The 20927-nt window shown below is 40.8% G+C and overlaps 1 protein-coding gene across 1 annotated transcript in view; it reads right to left on the bottom strand.

Annotated features, from left to right (window-relative positions):
• nbeab (neurobeachin b) overlaps positions 1 to 20927 on the bottom strand; it is a 155147-nt gene that overhangs the window by 91878 nt on the left and 42342 nt on the right. Inside the window, 4 exon segments of the mRNA XM_039781228.1 lie at positions 317 to 441; positions 10745 to 10911; positions 13962 to 14070; positions 18877 to 18941. Coding sequence (XP_039637162.1) covers positions 317 to 441; positions 10745 to 10911; positions 13962 to 14070; positions 18877 to 18941 — 466 coding nt within the window.

The raw sequence follows: 20927 nt of genomic DNA, 5'->3' as shown, positions 1-20927 counted from the left end.
ATCCAATTTGTTCTTGAGTATGTGCTGTGATGGAAATAAAAAAGTGCAATAAAATGTATATGTCATGTTCAATTCACAGGACTCATAAATACGTCAGCCATTAAAATGACACTTAACTTCTCCTGAGCAATATGCTAAACTATATGGACAAGTGTGGGCTAACTTCAGTGCCCTTTCAATACTTTCCCTATAATGCTATAACGGCAACATTTATATTCTACATTTAATATGGGGTAATGATGTTCTTTAATGTTCAGCTCCCTAATTCTGATGGGGTTTTAAAAAAATACTCCGATCAATGAAATGATAAACTCACCATACTCCTGCAGTGACTTGCACGTGACATCCAAGTGGGTGGAGCCAAATGGGTTTCTGACAAATCTCCGCCTCCGCCGCAGGTCATCTTCCCAGTAGTCGAGACGCCAGAAGTCGTGCAGCTGACTATGATAGAGACAAGAAGACAGGCAAGTTAGATGGAGCACACACCCCTCACTGATGGTCTGATTACAGAAGCCACGTCCTTATCAGGGGGAAACATCTTGAGGAGGGAAATCAGGCCACGAATAGCAGATTTATTAGGCTGACTAGTGGCAGGCTCTGCAGAGGCCTAGTAATGTTAGCTCCGCTAAAGCCTATAGCATAAGAACAGCAGGGAGCAGCACCAGCACCAGCCCACATAAATCACAGGCACTCCCATTAACAAATACAGCATCAAATTACAAGTATAAATGGCACAGCTTGCCCCCTTTTTTTTACAATGTTTTTTAACAAGTCTTGTAAATCAAAGTTAGGAACCTCAACGCAGACAGCGTGGGGTTTAATGATCGGGGTCTTGGGGCGGTTGAGGCATGAGCCTATAAAACAAGCCCCCTCCCTGCATATGTGGAGCCATGATTAAAATAATGTGCTGAAATATTCATTGAAATGATTCCCAGAGCCCTGGAGCAACTCGACTGAAAATTGCATTTTTATTCATTATTAATAACAGCGAATTAGGGTCGTAAAAACGGGAGAGAAAAAGAAGAAAACAGTTCCAGCATGTGGTAACCATCTTTGTAAATGATTATTTCAACATAAGTGAGGACCTGGGATAATTTTATTGCCTGCAGCTAATGCAAACCATTAAGCACCAGGACTAGCATTCGGTTACTAAGTGCTGCTTGTTCCAACTGTGCACTAGCTGGAGCTATTTCAAAGCCTTTATGCTTCCTTTAGAGGGAAATGCAGCAAAAAGTCTTGCTTTAATTTACACTGAACGGGGAGGAGTAATACATAACAAATAGTGATGATTTAAATAATTGGTGTGCAGCTGACAGTAAGGTAAGATGTGATTACATCAGCCTAGCATGAGGTTCATTTTCATTTAGTTTTCAGCCAGATTTGAAGAAATATGGCATCGCTCAGTTTCATTTTGTTGAACTTCAACAGCTACAGTATGTGTGGTTAGAAGAGAACATTCCAATATCCACGCTGTACATGCTGTAGTAGAACAGAACTCTTTATGCTGTTATTTAAAATGTTATCTTTGCCTCCAAATTACAAAATAGTAAAACACTAAAACATGTCACTCAAAGCTCCAAATAAGACCTGGGATCTGGTACTGTGCGTCCAAATCCAAGTAGAGATTTTGCAGTGCGTGCAGGATATACAGTAAGACCTTGGCATGCAGCCATCTATTGCATTGTATGGTCTCTGCCCCCTTCCCTGCCGCAGCATTGAAGCACTCTAAACAGATTAAAGTGTTACAGGGGATCACATCACAAAATACAGCCTCCTTGCTCCATGAATATAATATCTACAAATGTCAGAAATCAAGAGGATCAGGAGTCTTAGCTGGGCTCTGACAGCAACAAGAGCTCAGTTTCAGTTAAGTATCAATCAAAATTGAGTATGTGTGTGCGCGCGTTCGCTGTGCGCACAAAGTATCATGAGTCGCTGTATGCAAACGCCTTGAGCTTGTCCCCTGTCAATCTCCCTCAAAGCTTAACTGAGGAAAAGAGAGATGTCAGTGGGTTGAAAGGAGAAACCCACGTAAATGATATTGTAAATGCAAGATTACGCAGTGTGAAAAATGTAAATCCACTGTAGGCAACTGGGCGATTACTGCTGAAGATTATGTCCCCTAATTCTTAGTGCAAATAGACAGCAGATGCCAGTGGGGGATAAATCCGCCACTTTGAAGATTTCCTTATAACAGCATTAACGGCATTTGATGCATTTTATTTGGTCTGCTTAAGGACGCTCACTTGAGTACAACTTTAGTTTAAGCCATTCATTTGTGTTTAACAGCAATCAAATGCACAACAAACCAAACCCTCAAGTTATATTGACTGATTTACCAGTTGGATGCCAAGATTTTGATGCGTCTTCCCTTTGATCTATCCTGTGCATATGGTTTCAGTTTGAATGTGGTATTCTGCCATTTGAATAGGACCTGTGATATTCTAGACTATGTGGTCAGTGCTTTTCCGGATTTGGACTGTGCCAAAGTGCTGTGCTGAAGGAACCTCCTCTCTGAGGGTGGTCCAAGAAGTGCTCAGAAGGATTGAAGTCCTGATAATCTAAGATCTACAGCTGGGAGCTTCTGAGCTCTCACACAAGGGATTTGTGAGGTGGCACTGAGCCACTGAATGGCACATCCATGTCTTAAAAGCATGGTGGCAATTAAGGAATAAGCAAGAAGTTGAACTTTTTGTCAAAATCAGCGTCAGCCTCACTCACAAGGGACTCAAAACCATATAGTAAAATGGTACTTGGCAAGCACATATTTGAGCCATTTAATATGTTGCAAAAGCTAACAATCGAGCCTGATCCCTACGTTTTTCAAAAATGCAGACAATACATTTTGAGTAGGTCTGGGCGATATGGAGAAAATCAAATATCACGATATTCTTGACAAAATACCTTGATGTCGATATTGCGACGATAATGTAGGATTGACAATTGGTGCTTTAACAAAATATTATTTACACAATGAGATTTTTGGATAAATAATCATCAGAGATGTTGATTTAATGACAAAGTGTGTAAAGGCAAATAATAGAATCTGTTGAGTTCAGAAAATTACATCACTTTACTCTAACACAGCTTTCAAATCCAGGGAAAGACCACACTTAATACATTACGATTTTACAATAGACGATATATAGTCTCATATCACGATATCGATATAATATCGATATATTGCCCAGCCCTAATTTTGAGTACAGGTGATGAAATACAACTAGTTTATTCATTTCAGAATTACTAATAGGAAGCCGGTTGTCTGTATTGTCTGTGTAACAACAACAAATTGTCCACACAATGGCATTCTTTATTAAGCAGAGTTGGCTCAGGACCTCCTTATTTTCCACATCAAATGTGTCTGGCTTCATGACAACCATAAAGAATGGCTGTGAGCTGGCCTCCTAGAACCTGACAAAATGTATTAGTCCCGTCACCCATCAATCACCCAAATGGATTTCAAACCGCATTTTAAAAGCTAATTTTCCAGCACTGATAACCTACAGGAAACAGGAGCACCATTATTTATGGATGCTTTCAGACTTGCTAAGTGCAGTAGGATGAATGTGTGAGAGGACTATCGTCTATTCTCTTCTCTTTTAAATAGGTATTTAAAGCACACCTTTCCTCACGGAGCCGTGCAGAGGTTTCCGAGTTGCCAGACCTAACACCCCAGTCTACAGGGAATGTGTTTTGTTTGTGAAAGGAAAGGGGAAGCTGACAGGCATAATTCAAAATGAGATGGGGAGGAAAATAAAAACCAAAAGGATTGATAACAGTTTTATAGGAAATTATAACATCATTCTAGATGAGAGAAATACTTTTGACAGCTGACAAGGGCTCATATTGGATTAAAGGGTGATATATTGTTAGTGCTGCGGTTATATTAGAGCAGCAGAGAGACCTTTTTTGTTTTCTCATATGTTGTCTGGTTATTTGGAGAATAGTTTTGGTGTTGGAGTAAAAATGTCAACTTGAACCAGTGCAAGGAATAACCAACCAGGTTAAAGGTGTTTGTTTGAGGCCTAAATCGTGTCTCAAATTAGCAAAGGCTCAGGCCACATAAATGAAAAAAACTATACATTACAGTTCAGCTACAGTGCTTAGCATAAGTGAATACACCAATGTAGTGTAAAGTTGACTAAAAAGAGGAATAAAAAAAATCATCTTTTGGAAATTGATCTTAATGCCTTAATTAAAAAAATGAGGAAAAATCCAACCTTTAAGGACACCAATTTTCTTTGTGAATGAATAATGTATCGTAAATAAATAAATGTTCTTCCTTAAAATACAGGGGGCATAAGTGAGGCAGGCAGATTTTTATTTTTAAAGGCCAGTTATTTCATGGATCCAGGATACTATGCATCCTGATAAAGTTCCCTTGGCTAAATTATTCATTCACAAAGAAAATTGGTGTCCTTAAAGGTTGGATTTTTCCTTTTTTATTTTTTAATTAAGGCATTAAGATCAATTTCCAAAAGATGATTTTTTTATTCCTCTTTTTAGTCAACTTTAGCATGGGTGTATTCACTTATGCTAAGCACTGTACTTAAAAGTGCTCACTCACTAAAAGCCACGCCTTGTAAAATAAAATCCCAAACGTTTAAAGATAAAATAATTGAATAAAAGTAATTACACAGATCTATTGTCGAAAGCAATAATTACCTTCATGTTTTTTCAAGTCCCTTAAACCGGAATGGTTCAATAAAACATGTACAGGGCAGATGAGGATCTCATGGTTCAAGATTTCCTTTTTATTGTATTCATGCTCGGAGGAGATTTGTGTGAGGCGGTCGGCAGGAAGGACAGGGACATGCTGATTCAATAAAACACCATTATATTCCTTTTAAAAGCTTCCATTGGTGACATGAGTGGGGGGTAATTATAATAAATACCAGTAATCAGTGACAATTCTATTCAAAGGCACAGTGACTGGTTTCTATCACACACACACACACACACACACACACACACACACACACACACACACACACACACACACACACACACACACACACACACACACACACACACACACACACACACACACACACAGGGGGCAGTTTTCAGTGTAACTCTGAGGACAAGTGGTCTTTTCTTTCGTTTTCAGTTGTCCTAACAGACTCGGACTATGAGTTCCAAAGTCCGTGAGGAATCTGTCGGAGATCCAACAACGCTGCATCTAAAAGTATTGATAAAAAATTAAATAAGAAATAAATGTATGTACCTGTAACATGTAACCTGTATCTGCCCAAACAGAACTATTGAGGTAATTCTGGCACCATATTTAGTCCAGACACGTAAGAAACAATCTCTTATTTAACTAAATAACGTTACTTAATGGAAGCGGGCCTTTGATCCTATTAAAATGACATCCACATATGTGGATCTATAATGATAGGGATTCCACACATCATGAAAACCATCAGGCAGCCAGCAGACACTAAAAACCAAAGCGGGGAAATGCTAAACCATTGTCTGTCAATAAGTGCATTCTTTCTGGTAAGCATTTTTATAGCACATTCCTCAACATACTGCTGCTGGATAAAAGAAAATAAAAATAAAAAAAAACCCAATAAAAATAAAAAAAGACACTGTGCATCAAAAAAGTGATGACTGGCAACCATATGGTGATGAGCATTTCTCAACCCACTGCTTTCAAAGTAACCTATAAACTAAGAAAAAAGTACACAGTCATTTTCCCTATGAAAACACATCAAGTTTGATCATGCGTCTGTTGAATGCCAAGCGTGAAGCGACCGTGTGGCCAACATCGTGATCAGATTACCACGGAGGGCTGCAAAGGGTAGACGAGACTTTCATCTTTTTAATTTCGCCATTTCTTCCTCATCGCTACACTCGACACTGTTGCAGACGTGAGGATACCAAGCTGAAGATCCAAACGCTTCCAGTTATTGGATATGACTTTTCTTTTGTAGTTTGAGAGACTGAGAATAGGCATACGGACCAATGGCTAATGGACAAAGACCAAAGGGAAACAACACAGCAGCAACAAGATCAACTCCAGGTCATCCGGAGTAATGAAGACAGACGTACGCGATCAGACGAGGGATGAGGAGCCGTACTGTACTATAGGGGAACTCTCCTGGATCGCCAGCTTTGTGGATCCCCATCTTTCATCGGAAATGGGGCACAGTCAGGCGATGCCCAGCTCAATTTCAACACCCGATGAAATTGATGGTTGTGTGAATGGGCCTCTTTCCAAAGATAATTAGCACAGTGTGCAAGGTTAAGAGTGCCCTGCGGGAATAGAGCCTGGTGTAGGTCAAGAACAAATGCAAGTAGAGAGAATATCAGCTTGCAAGAACAAAAGGAGGATCATGTTATAAATATGGTCTAATTAAATGAAGAATAAAAACATTATCACTTGCAAGCTGTTTTAATAGAAGCTGCATTTCATCTCTAGATCGTGGACTGCAAAATGAAAGATGGTATGCAGAGGACTGGTTCACACAAAAAATGGCTTTGTGGGGGTGGGCAGAATAGAAAGCTCTAAAGTCTGCATGCAATCCATAGGATTAAAAAAACAGCCATTTAGAGGTACATTGATTTTATAGTGGTTTCTAGGGTTACTTAATTATACTATATTCTTACTAATTGTAACTGAATTACATTTACATTGATCCTAACGGGTTTTCAAAGAAAGCCTGCTACTCCGGATGTCTAAAAGAATAATATTTTTGAATTATATATTTTATACTGTCAGGTTGATTTTTGTTTATACTAGCAGGACCAACCAGAGACCTTGGCCTTTCTTTTCTGCCCCAGAGGGGCCGTCAGACCTCGAACCCTCTGAGCTGTAAGGGCCTCTAAAGGTGCTCCCCCATTGTGCTGGTGGACTTCTATTAGAATTGATAACCCTTTCAGGCGAAACCAAATACTCTGCGCGCATCGTGAGTAAAAAGGTTCATTCCATCACAAAGTTATTATCCAGGGGCAGATTGTTACCATTCATCAAGAGCAAGAGATGAAACTCACTGTTAGTCAAGGGAAACGGCTGTTTCGCTGCCTTGCCACAGATCAATATATGCCGCCATTTTCCTTTTTCTCTCCTCTGCTACAAAAAAGTAATTATACAGAAGAAATGTTGACAATCAATAGACTAGTCAGGTAAGGTTAAGGTCTGCTGGGGCAGCGGACGCTCCTCCGTCAGCTGTCACTGATGCTGCTGATGTGAACACGGACGCCCACATAGGAACAAAAGGAGGGTTGTCTCCTTCAGACCCTTTTACATTTCTGTTAGGGTGGCCGTGTCCAAACAATTAGTATCCAAGAGTGCTGGCGAATGCACGGCAGAGAATGACACAAGAGAGATTCACTGCAGCTCAGATTGTGAATATTTAAGTGTCAGTAGTGTGTATAGTAGGTGTACCTGATTGAGTGTGTAAGGCTACATCACCGGTACACCATGTAAATGGCGCAAACATCAATAATAATATATTCTCTTTATTAAAACAGTTTCTTGTGGTAAAAAAACTTTAAAGAATGCTTTCAAAAACTTGTAAAAAAAAAAAACGAACAATAAGTTGGCAAATATTCCGCTCATTGCGTACTTTAAATTGTTTGATAAGTTACAGATTTTGGATGTGAGAAACGAATGGTTGCTGCTTCATTTAGTCTTCGTGCATGGTGAGAGAACTGCAGAATGAGAGCGAGTTTATAGCATCGTCCCAGTAAGGTAGCCCTATGCTGCAAAATGGGTGGATGTTATTCTTCAATGAATTCATCAGCGTCGCCTTGACATCTACTTTCACTTTAGACGAGCCTGAACTTTATAATCCACTGGCAGGGTTCAGAGGTCAACAGCAGAGGGGACCAGAGGGCAGGAAAAATCACTCTCTGCCTGGAAAAAACTCTGACATCCAATTTTCAACTTGATTTATCAGTGTAAAGCTAAAATTGATAGTGTGTCATTACTGGGCAGGGAGCTGTCTTGGAGAGATGTATCAAAGCCTCCTCGTTTTGATTTAGTGCTGGCCGATCAATACAACCCTATACTGTTTCAATTTGAGGAGTATTGATTTTCCTATGCCCAGTCTATGCAGGGGGACATTCATCATCAAGCAAGCATATAGTATGATCTAACAGGGCACTGTAGGGTCTGATCTGCTTATTCTTCACTCAGATCATGACTGCAGAGCAGCTGTTCTCAAGCCTTGCATAGAATATTTCCTTGTTGTCCAATGTGCTGCAACATAATTCCATACACCGTTTGCCACAAAGCGAACAACAGCTCAAAATGGGGGGGGGGGGGCTTCAGAGATACAGATAGTGCGCAGATGTCTGTAACTGGGCGGTTATATTAACCTAAGAGCAAACACTGGTAAAAGAAAAAATATCAACATATACGTTATGCTAGTTTCTGCCCCCTGCTTGCCTACAAATAATTTTGTTTATAATATATTCTAGGCAAATAACAAATATCCTTTTGGCATGTCTCCAGACAGAGCTTAAGAGTAAAAGGCAAAGCAATTTCTGTGAGTGAGGGTGAAAACAAACATTAACAACTAAAGTCTCTCCCTCTCTCTCTCCCTCCCCCTCTCTCTTTCTCTCTCTCTTTCACACAGACATAACAGACAGCCACCTCAAAATGCTCGAGGGCTTTATATCTTACAAGAGCAGCATAAATGGGAAAGTTAATGTAGCATTGAATAAGACTAAGCTGCTGAACTGCAACACTGCCTTAAGCTTGTGAGCATATTGCATCATTTTTCTTCACCAGCAGGTTACCATTAAATTTGAATTTGCTGGAAGTTTTGCGGTATCATTTACAATGCACCCACGCTCAATAACCTTTTGTTTCAATGCAAATGCTATGCCTCTGAGAGGGGCTCCATAAATATTTGAACAAGAGCCCAGAATTCAATCCAATAGATTTTTGTCATGGCTACTTCTGTTAAGGTTCAGTCAGTTTTATGAAAATCTGAATTTCAATACTGCCGCCTTCTCAGTCACGACCAACATATCTTTTTATTTGACAATATCTATAATACTGAACACAATTTTTGTACACGTTCGGTTTCTCTTTAGCAGTTCTTAGCCTAACTGCAGACAGAAAATGACACAGCGAGTACTGCCAATATAAGTACATTTGATATCATGAAGGAAGTAGAAACTGGCCACAGTACCATGGAAAAAGAAACCAAATGTAGCTGCGTATGACAGCTGCTGTTTTGGGAGGAAACTCTTTCAACTTTACTGCAAGTCAAAGACATAAAATGTAACCGTAAAAAGTAATTAGACCGGCTAGAATGTTTTTCACGATAACGGTAAAGATGGTTTAAGATATGAAATAAACCCAATTTCAACGAACATGTTCGAACATCTGCATTGTGTTTTCAAAATGTAATAACAAAACCAAAGCTACTGTTTCAGCAAAGAGGCTAAATTTGTTTTGGCAAATCAGCAGTGCTGGCCTGTGTAAAAGTGCCAGACTGTCTATCAAGTGCCTGGTCTTGGAAAATGCAGCTCACAGCACAATCAAGTATTTGGATTCGTGTTTGACATTTTATTCTTTTACTTTCCATTTATGCATCTGACCTGCATCCAGTGATGCAGATTTTTTATTTATTTATTTTTTTTACAGACACAAATGATTCTGCAAGCAGCAACTGAAGCTTCCTCATTCAGGCTTTAGAACAAATTGCATTAATGCGGTTACAATCTGTAACAACAGACACGTGTTTAAAGTGCTCATATCATGCTCATTTTCAGGTTCATAATTGTATTTAGAGGTTATATCAGAATAGGTTTACATGGTTTAATTTTCAGAACACACCCTATTTGTTTTATGTACTGCACATTGCTGCAGCTCCTCTTTTCACCCTGTGTGTTGAGCTCTCTGTTTTAGCTACAGAGTGAGGCATCTCACTTCTGTTCCATCTTTGTTGGGAGTCGCACATGCTCAGTAGCTAGGTAAGGACTACTAGCCAGTCAGAGTATGAGGTTCATAGGTAGGCGAGCATTATAAGGTGTGTTCCAAAGTGACCACGTTTGTCTCTGAAGTAAAGGCTGGACTACAATAGAGCTGTTTGGAGCAGTTTGTGAACAGTGTTTTCTGTTGGAGATGGTAAGTCCCTTTGGGGGGGACTTTGGGCTTTTTCACTTTGTAAACCTATAACGTGCACAAAAAAGATATATAACACAATAAAGGAAAGGGGAAAAGCCAAAAAGCATAATATGAGCACTTTAAATCCTCCGCTCTTAGCTCAGTATGAAATACAAACAGTATGTTGTAACACTTCTGTTGCCATTTCACTCTGGATCTGTGGGACCATGTGGGTGCAGGTGAGAGGTTGGAGGCAGAGCAGGAGAGCCCGCGGTTATTTTTAACAGGGTCCATGGGAAAGTCTGAAACTACCACCAGGTGCCGGGCTGTGTTACTGAGAGGGTCAATGAATGCCTGGACAACAGTGTAGAAACACCCCCCAACACCCCCCCTTTCCCCGTCTGTCGGAAGACTGGCCAATCAGCTGTCCCCAGGGGATCGAGCCACTCCACACTGTAATTGCGTTTGCTGACCCGATCGCTGACCCTATCGGATCCTGGGAAAATGACATTAACTGGTGGTCCAACCCCATCCCTGCAGAGTTTTGTGAACAGGTAACTTTTGTCCTCTAGGTTGGACACTACAGTAACGCTGAGCAGCTCTGGTTCACGTTAAAGACTCGACGTGGCCCACGTTGGTCCGAAGGTGAACTCGTGAAGTGCGAGGGCTTACCTCTGGGCCAGCGTCCCCCAGGCACCGTGCTTGTTGGTGAGGATGTTGACGATTTTCTGCTTTAACTGGTTGGCTGTCACATGGTCTCGGTGTTTAGCAGCACTGATCAGGTGGTCGCACATCTTCTCTTCTTCTTTTCTGTCAGCAGCATATTGGGCACAGTTGGACTAATTTGAGATTTAAAAAAAAGAAAAAAAAGAAGGAAATAAAGAAAAACATAGTGTGAACCTCATTGTATATTTATGGTTTTCAGTACAGTATCCAGTGCCTAAAGTGATGTCTGACATTGTACTAATAGCATTTGAGAATGTTTTACTTGAATAAAGCCAGAATAATATATACCCTCTAATGGAGCATTTGTCACACTGAAGAATGTTATGGCTTCATTCAACACACTTGAGTGCATAAAGATATTAGTGGACAGCTGAGAGATATATTTCTGCTCCCTTGGAGGAGTGCAGTAAATCATGGCGAGCACATGAAGGCAGTCCATTCCTAACCGTGGACAGATGAGGCTCCCTGCTAGGTAGCCTTGGATGGTGCTATTAGAGGAGAAGGGAAAATACTCTTAATAGAATATATATAACAAAGAATATAGTGTGTCTACACTGCCATTATATCAAGGAATACATTATTGTCCCCTGGTATATGGTGGACAATGTAAAATATGCAGCCATTTCCTAGAACAAAATGTGGACACAAACTTGCAAAAATGTTATAACAATATTATTTATACTATAGTCCAACTAGTGTTTGATATCCAAGTAAATGATCTATTTAAATTGAATTGGCCACATGTGAAAAATGGCGATATTGGTTTTTCCAGACGACTTTCTAAGTATTCCAAGTGGCTAAAAGTGATCTAGAGGAGCACGTCTGACCCTATCTTTGCTGCTAAAACAAGATTGTCTCACTATGCCACCCTGGGGGGAACTCTTGCTAATATTCAAAATCTAATTTGCTAACAGAAGCTGGAAGTAAATTGAATTTCCTGCTTCAAATTTGAATTCTGTCAGATGTTATACTTCAACATATTCTTCATACGGCGGATAACTCAATCTCTGCTTGTCACCTCGCATCACCACGTGGTGCTGTGACAAATATCAAACGTTATTTATCACGTTAAGGCATATGACGCGTCGCCCTGACACCAACTTAATTGTAAAAGTGTCTTATCTGCGTCGTGAATCTTCAATCTTGGAGAGTGGGTAATAAAGTAACATCAGAGCTGGATGAAAAGTGTAGGCTGTCTGGAGTTGGCAGACAGAACGGATGGGGCCGGGTACACCCCCCCTCCTGACATTGCATATCTAGCCGTCTCTTCCAGTTTATCTAGCGGGTCAAGGATCCTCAAGAACTGTATGTCAAGCAGCTGTTTGAGGATGGCTGCTTTTGCCAGATAAGAAACTCATCACACTCACATGTACAAGCTGCTAACAGAGGTGCTGGAAGTATGTGTGTGTCTGTGTGCGTGAGGGTTTGTGTGATTACACATAGGATGTCTTCTAATATTCTACAATAACCAAACAAACTATTTCAATACAGCAAGATATCTCTATCAATCTCTGTGGCATGGATTTACTCCATGTGCTAATTTGCTGACTGATTTACTGTAGTTTGCACTGAAAAATGCAAGGGCCATGTTTTTCTCTTCATATTTCTATACAGAGAACCATTATAGAAAAATAAAAGCTAAATACTCATTACTGCAAGAAAAGTAATATTCAGACATTGAACAACATCAATACATTCAGTAAATATTTGTCTTTTCTCCGCCACTCTTCAGGTATGAGTCCAAAAAACATGGTCTTACTCTCCAGGGGCAAATGACATCTAAAAAAGTCACGTGTGCAATAGGAGTGGTTTGATGTGGATGGGCCAAATATAGACTCAGGAAGCTGTCCCCTGTGTTGCTTGGCAAATATATCAAAATCTTAAATTAATGTTGCTTGTTTTTCCCTTTGCTACCAGTAATTAATTATTTCGTAGGAATTAGGGTTAGGAGGACAGGATTACTAGCAGCGTGGCGACCCAATGGATAGCACTGTGGCCTCACAGCAAGAAGGTTCTGGGTTCTAATCCAGGTCGTTCTGGGCCTTCCTGTGTGGAGTTTGCATGTTCTCCCCATGTTTGTGTGGGTTTCCTCCGGGTGCTCCGGTTTCCCCCACCATCAAAAAACATGCAGGAGCGTCGGACTGGGGGGAAAAAGGGGACTGAGTACCCAGGACCCTCCTGTGAAGAGGGCCCAAAAAGATGCTAGTACGAATAGCTGTGGATGCGGGGAGGGGCCCATAGAAAATGCCTTTCTACAGGGCCCAGAATTTTGTGCTACGCCCCTGAAAACATGTACTAGGTTCTCCAGTCAGCGTCACTGGCTCAGATCTGGAGTTGGTCCCCGGGCGCTGTAAATGGCTGCCCACTGCTCCCTTGAGGGATGGGTTAAATGTTGCTACATGTACAGTACAGGCCAAAAGTTTGGACACACTTTTTCATTCAATGCGTTTCCTTTTATTTTTGTTATTTCACACAAAAAAGTGTGAAATAACTGAAAACATGTCTTATATTTTAGATTCTTCAAAGTAGCCACCCTTTGCTTTTTTTATTAATAAGGGACAAAATTCCACTAATTAACCCTGACAAAGCACACCTGTGAAGTGAAAACCATTTCAGGTGACTACCTCATGAAGCTCATTGAGAGAACACCAAGGGTTTGCAGAGTTATCAAAAAAAGCAAAGGGTGGCTACTTTGAGGAATCTAAAATATAAGACATGTTTTCAGTTATTTCACACTTTTTTGTTAAGTACATAATTCCATATGTGTTCATTCATAGTTTTGATGCCTTCACTGAGAATCTACAATGTAAATAGTCATGAAAATAAAGAAAACGCATTGAATGAGAAGGTGTGTCCAAACTTTTGGCCTGTACTGTATGTCTATGTGACAATAAAGTACCTTTACCTTTATTACTGAGCAAATACAGCTGAAGGACATTTTTAAACTATTAGGATTTGTTTAGAGATCATTAGAATATTGACAAAATATTTTTATTTTCACAGAAGAATTCATGCAATTTGAATTTGGAGAACCAATGATCTGCAACAATGCCATTCACAGTTGATTATACTCTCTTTTGTACAATATCTTGTCAGTAGTTTGATTCTGTGCCCAACTTTACCATTCAGGTTCAGATGCAAGACAGGACGGGGCAGGTCATACCTCAAACTCTGCGTGTTTGTGGACGTCCTCTGCTCGCTGTCTGTTCAGGATGAACTCAGCCTCGTTGGCTACCCGAACTATGTGGTCCTTCATGGCATGGCAAAGCAACCTTTAACAAAAAAGAGAAAGTAAAATGCAGCATACCCATATTATCAAGAATTAGGATTTTTTTTATTAGCTCAAATCTGTTGTAATGACACCCCTGAGGAAGGAGCAGGGTTAAGGCAAATATACTGTAGCTTGTCAGAATCGGGCAACATTGAAAAGGCAGTCTAGTAAACAGCATCATTTGTCTGTGTTATGTTGCAAGGCTGCAGGTCAGTGACAGATCCCTCTGTAGCATTAAGGAGGGAATGGAGTGTCATTAGAGCATTGAAGCCTGTCTGGCATACTCCTGATTGACTGAGCATCCCTTCACACTGGCCAGAAGATCAACCCAGTGCCTGCATCGCTCGCAAGTCTGGCCGTGAACAACTTCTCACACGGCTGACTCGGGAGGCACCGTGGTCTCCGCCCACATTCCCATTTAAATTCCAGTATCTTTAATAATCGAGAACACCCTGGCTACTGTGTGTAGATTAGATGCCATTTTACACACCATTAGGCCAGCTTTGTTTTAATTAAAGCAGCCCCTGTTCCTCTCCAGTGCTTGATACAGATTGTAATTTCCCTCCTGTCCCAAAGAGAGGCAGTAATCCCGAGGCTGCGTTCATCAGCTGCTATTGCCTCTTTAACTGCTGACAGGCACTCATTAATAGACAGACGTCGACTGTTCAAAGACGGGGGCTGACAACGCCAAGCTTTGTTTTGAAACCAAGAATAGACGAGAAAGCAAGTTGACGAGTGATATATGGAGAGAGAGAGAAGAAGAGATGCACGCTCTCTACCACACTGTTGTGTTAATATTTCATAGACAGATAACACTAACCAATACAGGTTTTCACACTTGGCCTGGATTCGAGTGTTCATAGCTGTCTGAGTATAAAACTGGTCTTTGGAAGTGTTACATTTGTTTGTGTATTACCTGGGGATGTATCGATGAATCGTGAATCGGTTAAAAATCGATATGGATGTGTAAAAATTACAACCGCGATGCAATTTTTAAACAGCCCAGGGCGTAATCTTCCCATTTATTTATTTGAAGTTATTTTGATGTGGAATTTCTCTCTTCTTGTTTTTTTATTTATTTATTTAATAGAGGAGAGAATAAGATGAAATACAATTTCAGTTGCACTTCTGATAAGAGGCCACATCCGTTGTTTCGGACAGTTTCTATATTTTTTTTTGTCATGTGTCTGCAGCTCATTCTGGAAAATAAATCGTGAGAAAATCGTATCATGAATCGTATCGAATAGGGCTGCACGATACTGGAAAAAAACTGCCATTGCCATTGTTTCCCCCTGCGATATGAAAAAGGACTAATGTTTACAAGATGACATAAATAGCTCTATTTGGAAATAATAAATCATTGTCGATTACTGGGGTGATTCTTTAGGGGAGTGCGTCTACATAGAAAATAAAAATGAAAAAGGAACTTTTCTAATATGAATCATTTTTTTGTTAAACTTTATTGCTTTAAAAACACCAAAGCAGGTAAGCGCTGTGACTAACATTACTCTTCTGAAGTGATTTTGGAGAGGGAAATGAGTTTGTTAAATACACTGGTTGGCTCACATGACACCATTGTGTTCATATAATACTATCAATCCAGGCTAAAATTAATGATATTATATGCATGCGTCTAGCTTCCTCTAAATTTTAGGTTGTGGTCGACTAGCAGGGCCTGCTTTGTTTGTTTGATAAACTGATCAACATTGATTGGGATTGGTGGTTGGCTGTGCATGCAGAGCCTGCATGCCACGCACTAGCAACAAACTGCGTGTCCAAAAACACTTCAAGGTACAATTATGTAACATTTCTGCATTCAAATGTCTAAAAAACGACCATACCTATCGTCCGTGAACAGATGCATTCTAATCAGCGATGGTGTTTAACAATAAAAACTACAACTCCCATAATTCCTTGCAACTTCCCAAAGTCATCAAAAGTCCATGTTTTACTGTTTACCATCCATTGTTTTGGTTGAGAGACCCCTAGCGGCAGAAAGTTACATATTGTACGTTTAAATCAGAGTAAATTGCGTTATATCAGACACGACTTCTGTTGTAGATTAATGTTACGTTTCCAGCGTCCAGCGGCTCCGAAGCTTTCTGGCAATTCTGCAGTGAAAAATGGCCGGGAGACGTCGTGATAACGTTGCATTTATCAGGTGTTTTTTTTTTTTCCATCTTTGTAGCGAACATTAAACACTGACTACTGTAGCTTCACTACCCGTGGAAAAGCAGGTGCATCACTGTGTCTGCTGCTTACGGTACAAACAAAGGGAGAGCCTCACTTCCCATCACAACCCCCGTCGGACTGACGTTACGTCACACACGCACACGTTGCCCCACAGACAGTATATAAACTGGACCACCAGATCCTGTGTCTCTGGACGGAGATCAGTGAAGGATATTAGAAGCACTTTTCCGGTGCTGGCTGAACGTTACTGAGCAGCCTCCAACTGAGCCTGAAGATGTAGATGTGACGTGAGCAACGTGTCTGAAAGTTATAAGTCTTCTGGTAGCTGTGCCAAGAGAAATCTCAATCATTCCCTATCTTATAGAGACGGAGAGTGTAGGTATATGTAAGGAGATAACATAAGCACAGGCTAATTATTGATCACTAACATGCTAGTTAACATTAGTAATTAAACCTAAACAGCTGAGCTCCTCCTGTACTGTACGGTAATTTTTCTACTGTGTGACAGTAAGTCGCGTGGTTATGACACAATCGTTAGCCTATTGTTATAAAAACGTCTGCTACGGAGCCATAACGTGAGGTACAAGGTAATGGAGCCTTTTATACATTGTCGTGTTTCTTTAGAAATAAACAATGGACAAAAAGAGTCTTTAAACGCTTCAGATGTAAAGTTATTCACTGTCAAAGTGACGTCAAAATGAATGGCAGTCAATGGGATGCTAACGGCGGGTGATCGTTAGGTAGCATCAAAATGGCGCCATAGGAGGTTCGAGTTCTGAACATTGACATATATATAATGGACCAACGGATCCCGTTGCTCTGGACGGAGACCAGTGAAGGATATTAGAAGCACTTTTCCGGTGATGGCCAGCTTTACTGCGCAGCCTCCAACTGACAGAGACAACGTAAATGTGACGTAAGCAACGTGTCTGAAAGTTATAAGTCTTCTGGTAGCTGTGCCAAGACAAATCTCAATCATTCCCAATCTTACAGAGACGGAGAGTGTAGGTATATGTAAGGAGATAACATAGGCACAGGCTAATTATTGCTAACTAACATGCTAGTTAACATTAGTAATTAAACCTAAACAGCTAATGTAAGTCGAAACTGCCTGCGAGCTTCTCCTGTACTATACGGTAATTCCTCTACTGTGCGACAGTAAGTCACTTGGTTATGACACAATCGTTAGCCTATTTTTACAAAAGCGTCTGCTACGGAGCCATAACGTGAGGTACAAGGTAATGGAGCCTTTTATACATTGTCGTGTTTCTTTAGAAATAAACAATGGACAAAAAGAGTCTTTAAACGCTTCAGATGTAAAGTTATTCACTGTCAAAGTGACGTCAAAATGAATGGCAGTCAATGGGATGTTAACGGCGGGTGATCGTTAGGTAGCATCAAAATGGCGCCATAGGAGGTTCGAGTTCTGAAGTGAAGCTTACCCCTTGCGTTGCCCACATGGCCACCTGTCTTTAAGGGTCGGCCGGTAACAGTCATGTAAAAAGGACTACGGTAAAAGTTGACTTTTCTATCAAGCAGCAAAAAAGTTATAGGTCAACAGCGCACATCCTGCAACGTGACTATTGCACACGCGCACATCGCGATGTAGACGATGAAACTAAATACCATGCAGCCCTATATCGAACCTTGAGTTGAGTGTATCGTTACATCTCTACTATAATCAGACTGTGCCTTTAAAAAAACATATATTTTATAAGAGTCAGGGGTCAACATTGTGGTCCCTGAAGATTTTACTTTTTGACCCTCTTACTTAAAGACACTGTACCTTAAGGGAGCTCTGTGATAATGTGTCAAATAAAACTGCATGTATCAACATGGACACCTGGGGCAGTTCTCTTACATGGATGATGGCATACAGCTACAGCCATGCTAGAGAAGGGCAGTGGTAATAATAAAGTGATTGCTATTTTAGTCATTTCAGGGCATTTTCACTATGTTTTAAGAAGTGTCTTTGCTTTCAAACAGCTGCATCATGAAACAGAGACACAGCACACAACTGCCTGCTGGATGTGTTGTTGCACATGCTGCAGAAACAACGTCTTTGTCAGCCACGCCTTGTAAGGCAAACCGATTCACCAGACTCTAGCTACCTCTAGATCTGTCTAGTTAAGCAGAGCAGGTGTGCAGAGACTTGAGTAACACCGGGGAAATGATGCGTCTGTCAGCAGCACCCTGGACAGCGCCGTGTGGCCCAACTGACTGAAGCTCTTTGTTGCAGGGCCAGCAGGGGACTCAGAGGAGCCCGGCTGGGATGCAGCAAGAGCCCGGGCATAGAGAAGGCCTGGCCAGATGGGTCAGCAGATGGGCAAGGAGGCTGAGCCGCCCCTGATCTGCTCTATGGAAAACCCTGAGTCTGGCCACACCCAGAGACCAGAGGAAGAGGGAGGGAGACAGACAGAGAGATAAACACAGTACAACAGGCAGAGCAGCCACCAAGAGGTTTAGAGCTAATTTAGGGCTTGCTACTTGGTCCAACCACCCTTTTATGGCCACCAGGGAGAAGAATATTTTTTTAAAGTACATACTTATACCACAAGCGTGAATAAACCGCTGCTTGGCGGACCTTATGTATTGCAGTGAATGGATACATTACCTGCCTTCGTTGATTAGCTCAATGAAAGCCAGGCCAGCGTTCTTCTGAATGGAGTTCTGCCATTCCTGAAATGAAACACATTTGTGATTCGTTACTTACAGAAGAGTGCGGTTTTGTTTTGTTCTTGGGCTGTGAATGGTTTGTTAAAAGTACAAAATAAAAAAATAATGACATCCTTGTAATCAATATTAGATGTGGGTTTAAAAAGAAGGCACTAAAGCTAAAAGCTAACACAGGAATGAAGAAAAAAAAAACACTTTCTCAAACAGCTTTAGTTAAGCTGGCAGAGTAGAAGTATCAAATACCATTTTGAGCCAATATGCAACAAGATCTTTCAGAAATGTATGACAAGAATCACATTTCACCATCCAAATTGCATATTTAAACTGTAATCTAGATTACATTTCATATCTTGTAATTTAAGTGGGTAAAGTATGCATTTAGTTCATATATCCTTTGAGAAAAAACATTATGGTTATAGAAAGCTGAAATCTTCCACAGCCAATGTGACCATCCTTTCTTCCTCTGTGAAAAGATCTGTAAACACAGGAGAGATGTAATTGTGGGATGAAACTGTATCCTCTCACTAAAATACAGCCATTTCCTCTGTCCCTTCCAGTGACAGATTACTGAGCAGGCTCGCCGAGCCCTGCAGTGTGCGCCTGGAAGGGATCCGAGCCCTGGGCCAGAATGCCAGCACTTGCTGTCTCACAACATGCTCTGGAAATGATTAAAAAGCAGTTTGAGAGCGCGCCTTTTCACTGTGGGAAATTAAGCTCTCCTGTACCCTCACTGAGGTGCAAATGGAAGAGAAAACAGAGGAGGCCACAGTTCAAAAGAGGAGGGAAAACTGAGGAAAATGAAGAAAAAAAAAAAAAAGGTTTTCAGTCCTGAGGGCTACTAATGTATATGCAACTCAAGGCTACTCACATATTGTAAGGAGCCTTTGAACATGACTATCCATTGGAAATTTGCAGAAATAAATATTATTTCCAATTCTAACTAAAAGAATATACTGAATGGGGGTATATAATCTGTAGTTGTAGATCAGCGATAGACACTGTTTGTTCTATGCCAATGTCTGGACAAGGTAAGCAGCATGTGTTGTGTATAGTACCAGAATAACTGACATTGACATTATTATGTATGAGCCTGTGTTTTTGTACACAGTTGTCGTGCCTGACACATACTGATTCACGCAAGAGTGGACACTCTGACCCTACAATGCGTTAAGTCAGGGAGATGGTGCTGACAAACTGCTGAGCATCTGGTCTCCAAATGTTCCCCATGACCCCCTCCTCTGCTGCAGTATCTGCCTGGAATAAGCGGTTCCTGATTTGGACAGGGATCATGCACAGCCAGTCTTCTGAGGTTCCACTTGCACCATGCTCACGTGACAAAAATAAATACAGAAATCAAGGCAGATGTGACACTGAGGGCGTTGCCAGGAAAGTGCCAGAAGGTCAGTGGAGGTATAGCATGAACTAGTCAAATTTTGTATCTTGTCTGAGGTATGCTTGTTGACAGCTGAGATAGCACTTCAGAGGCTCTTTTTTCTCCCTTTTTTTCTTTTAACAGGACAACAGAGCTCCCAGAGGAGGCTGCCTGTGATTACAGAGATTCCTCTGCTGTCCATTTGAAGGGAATTAGGCCTGATGTGCAAGAGATGTGATCCTTGATGTAAATGCAGAACATGACCAGGGTGCAGCACATCCAGCCGTTGGAAGTTTGTTCAGTAGCTTGGATATTTTGAAATTGGATTTAAAACTGCATTAATTGAGTTTTTGGCCTTCTAGGGGCAGAAGAGCTCCACAATAAACTGAAAACACCCTCGGCATATTGTTGCCCGATGTTGTTAGGATTTACTCGGAAGCTAACAATTGCCTACTTATGTATCCAGCCGTTATTCTGTATTCTCTTTTTTTTAGGATTTTAGGACAATCTGACAAATGAAAGTCCAATAGTCACTTCATTTTTTAAATCATAGGTTTTATTTTCCACAAACTCCTAAAAAAAATGATCCCACAACTTGCCAAAACTGTGTTTCCTAT

Source organism: Perca fluviatilis, chromosome 2, assembly GCF_010015445.1.
Source record: "Perca fluviatilis chromosome 2, GENO_Pfluv_1.0, whole genome shotgun sequence".
In the NCBI taxonomy this organism is placed as follows: Eukaryota; Metazoa; Chordata; class Actinopteri; order Perciformes; family Percidae; genus Perca; species Perca fluviatilis.
The sequence above is the reverse complement of the archived record's forward strand: the minus strand, read 5'-3'. Positions and strand labels throughout refer to the sequence as shown.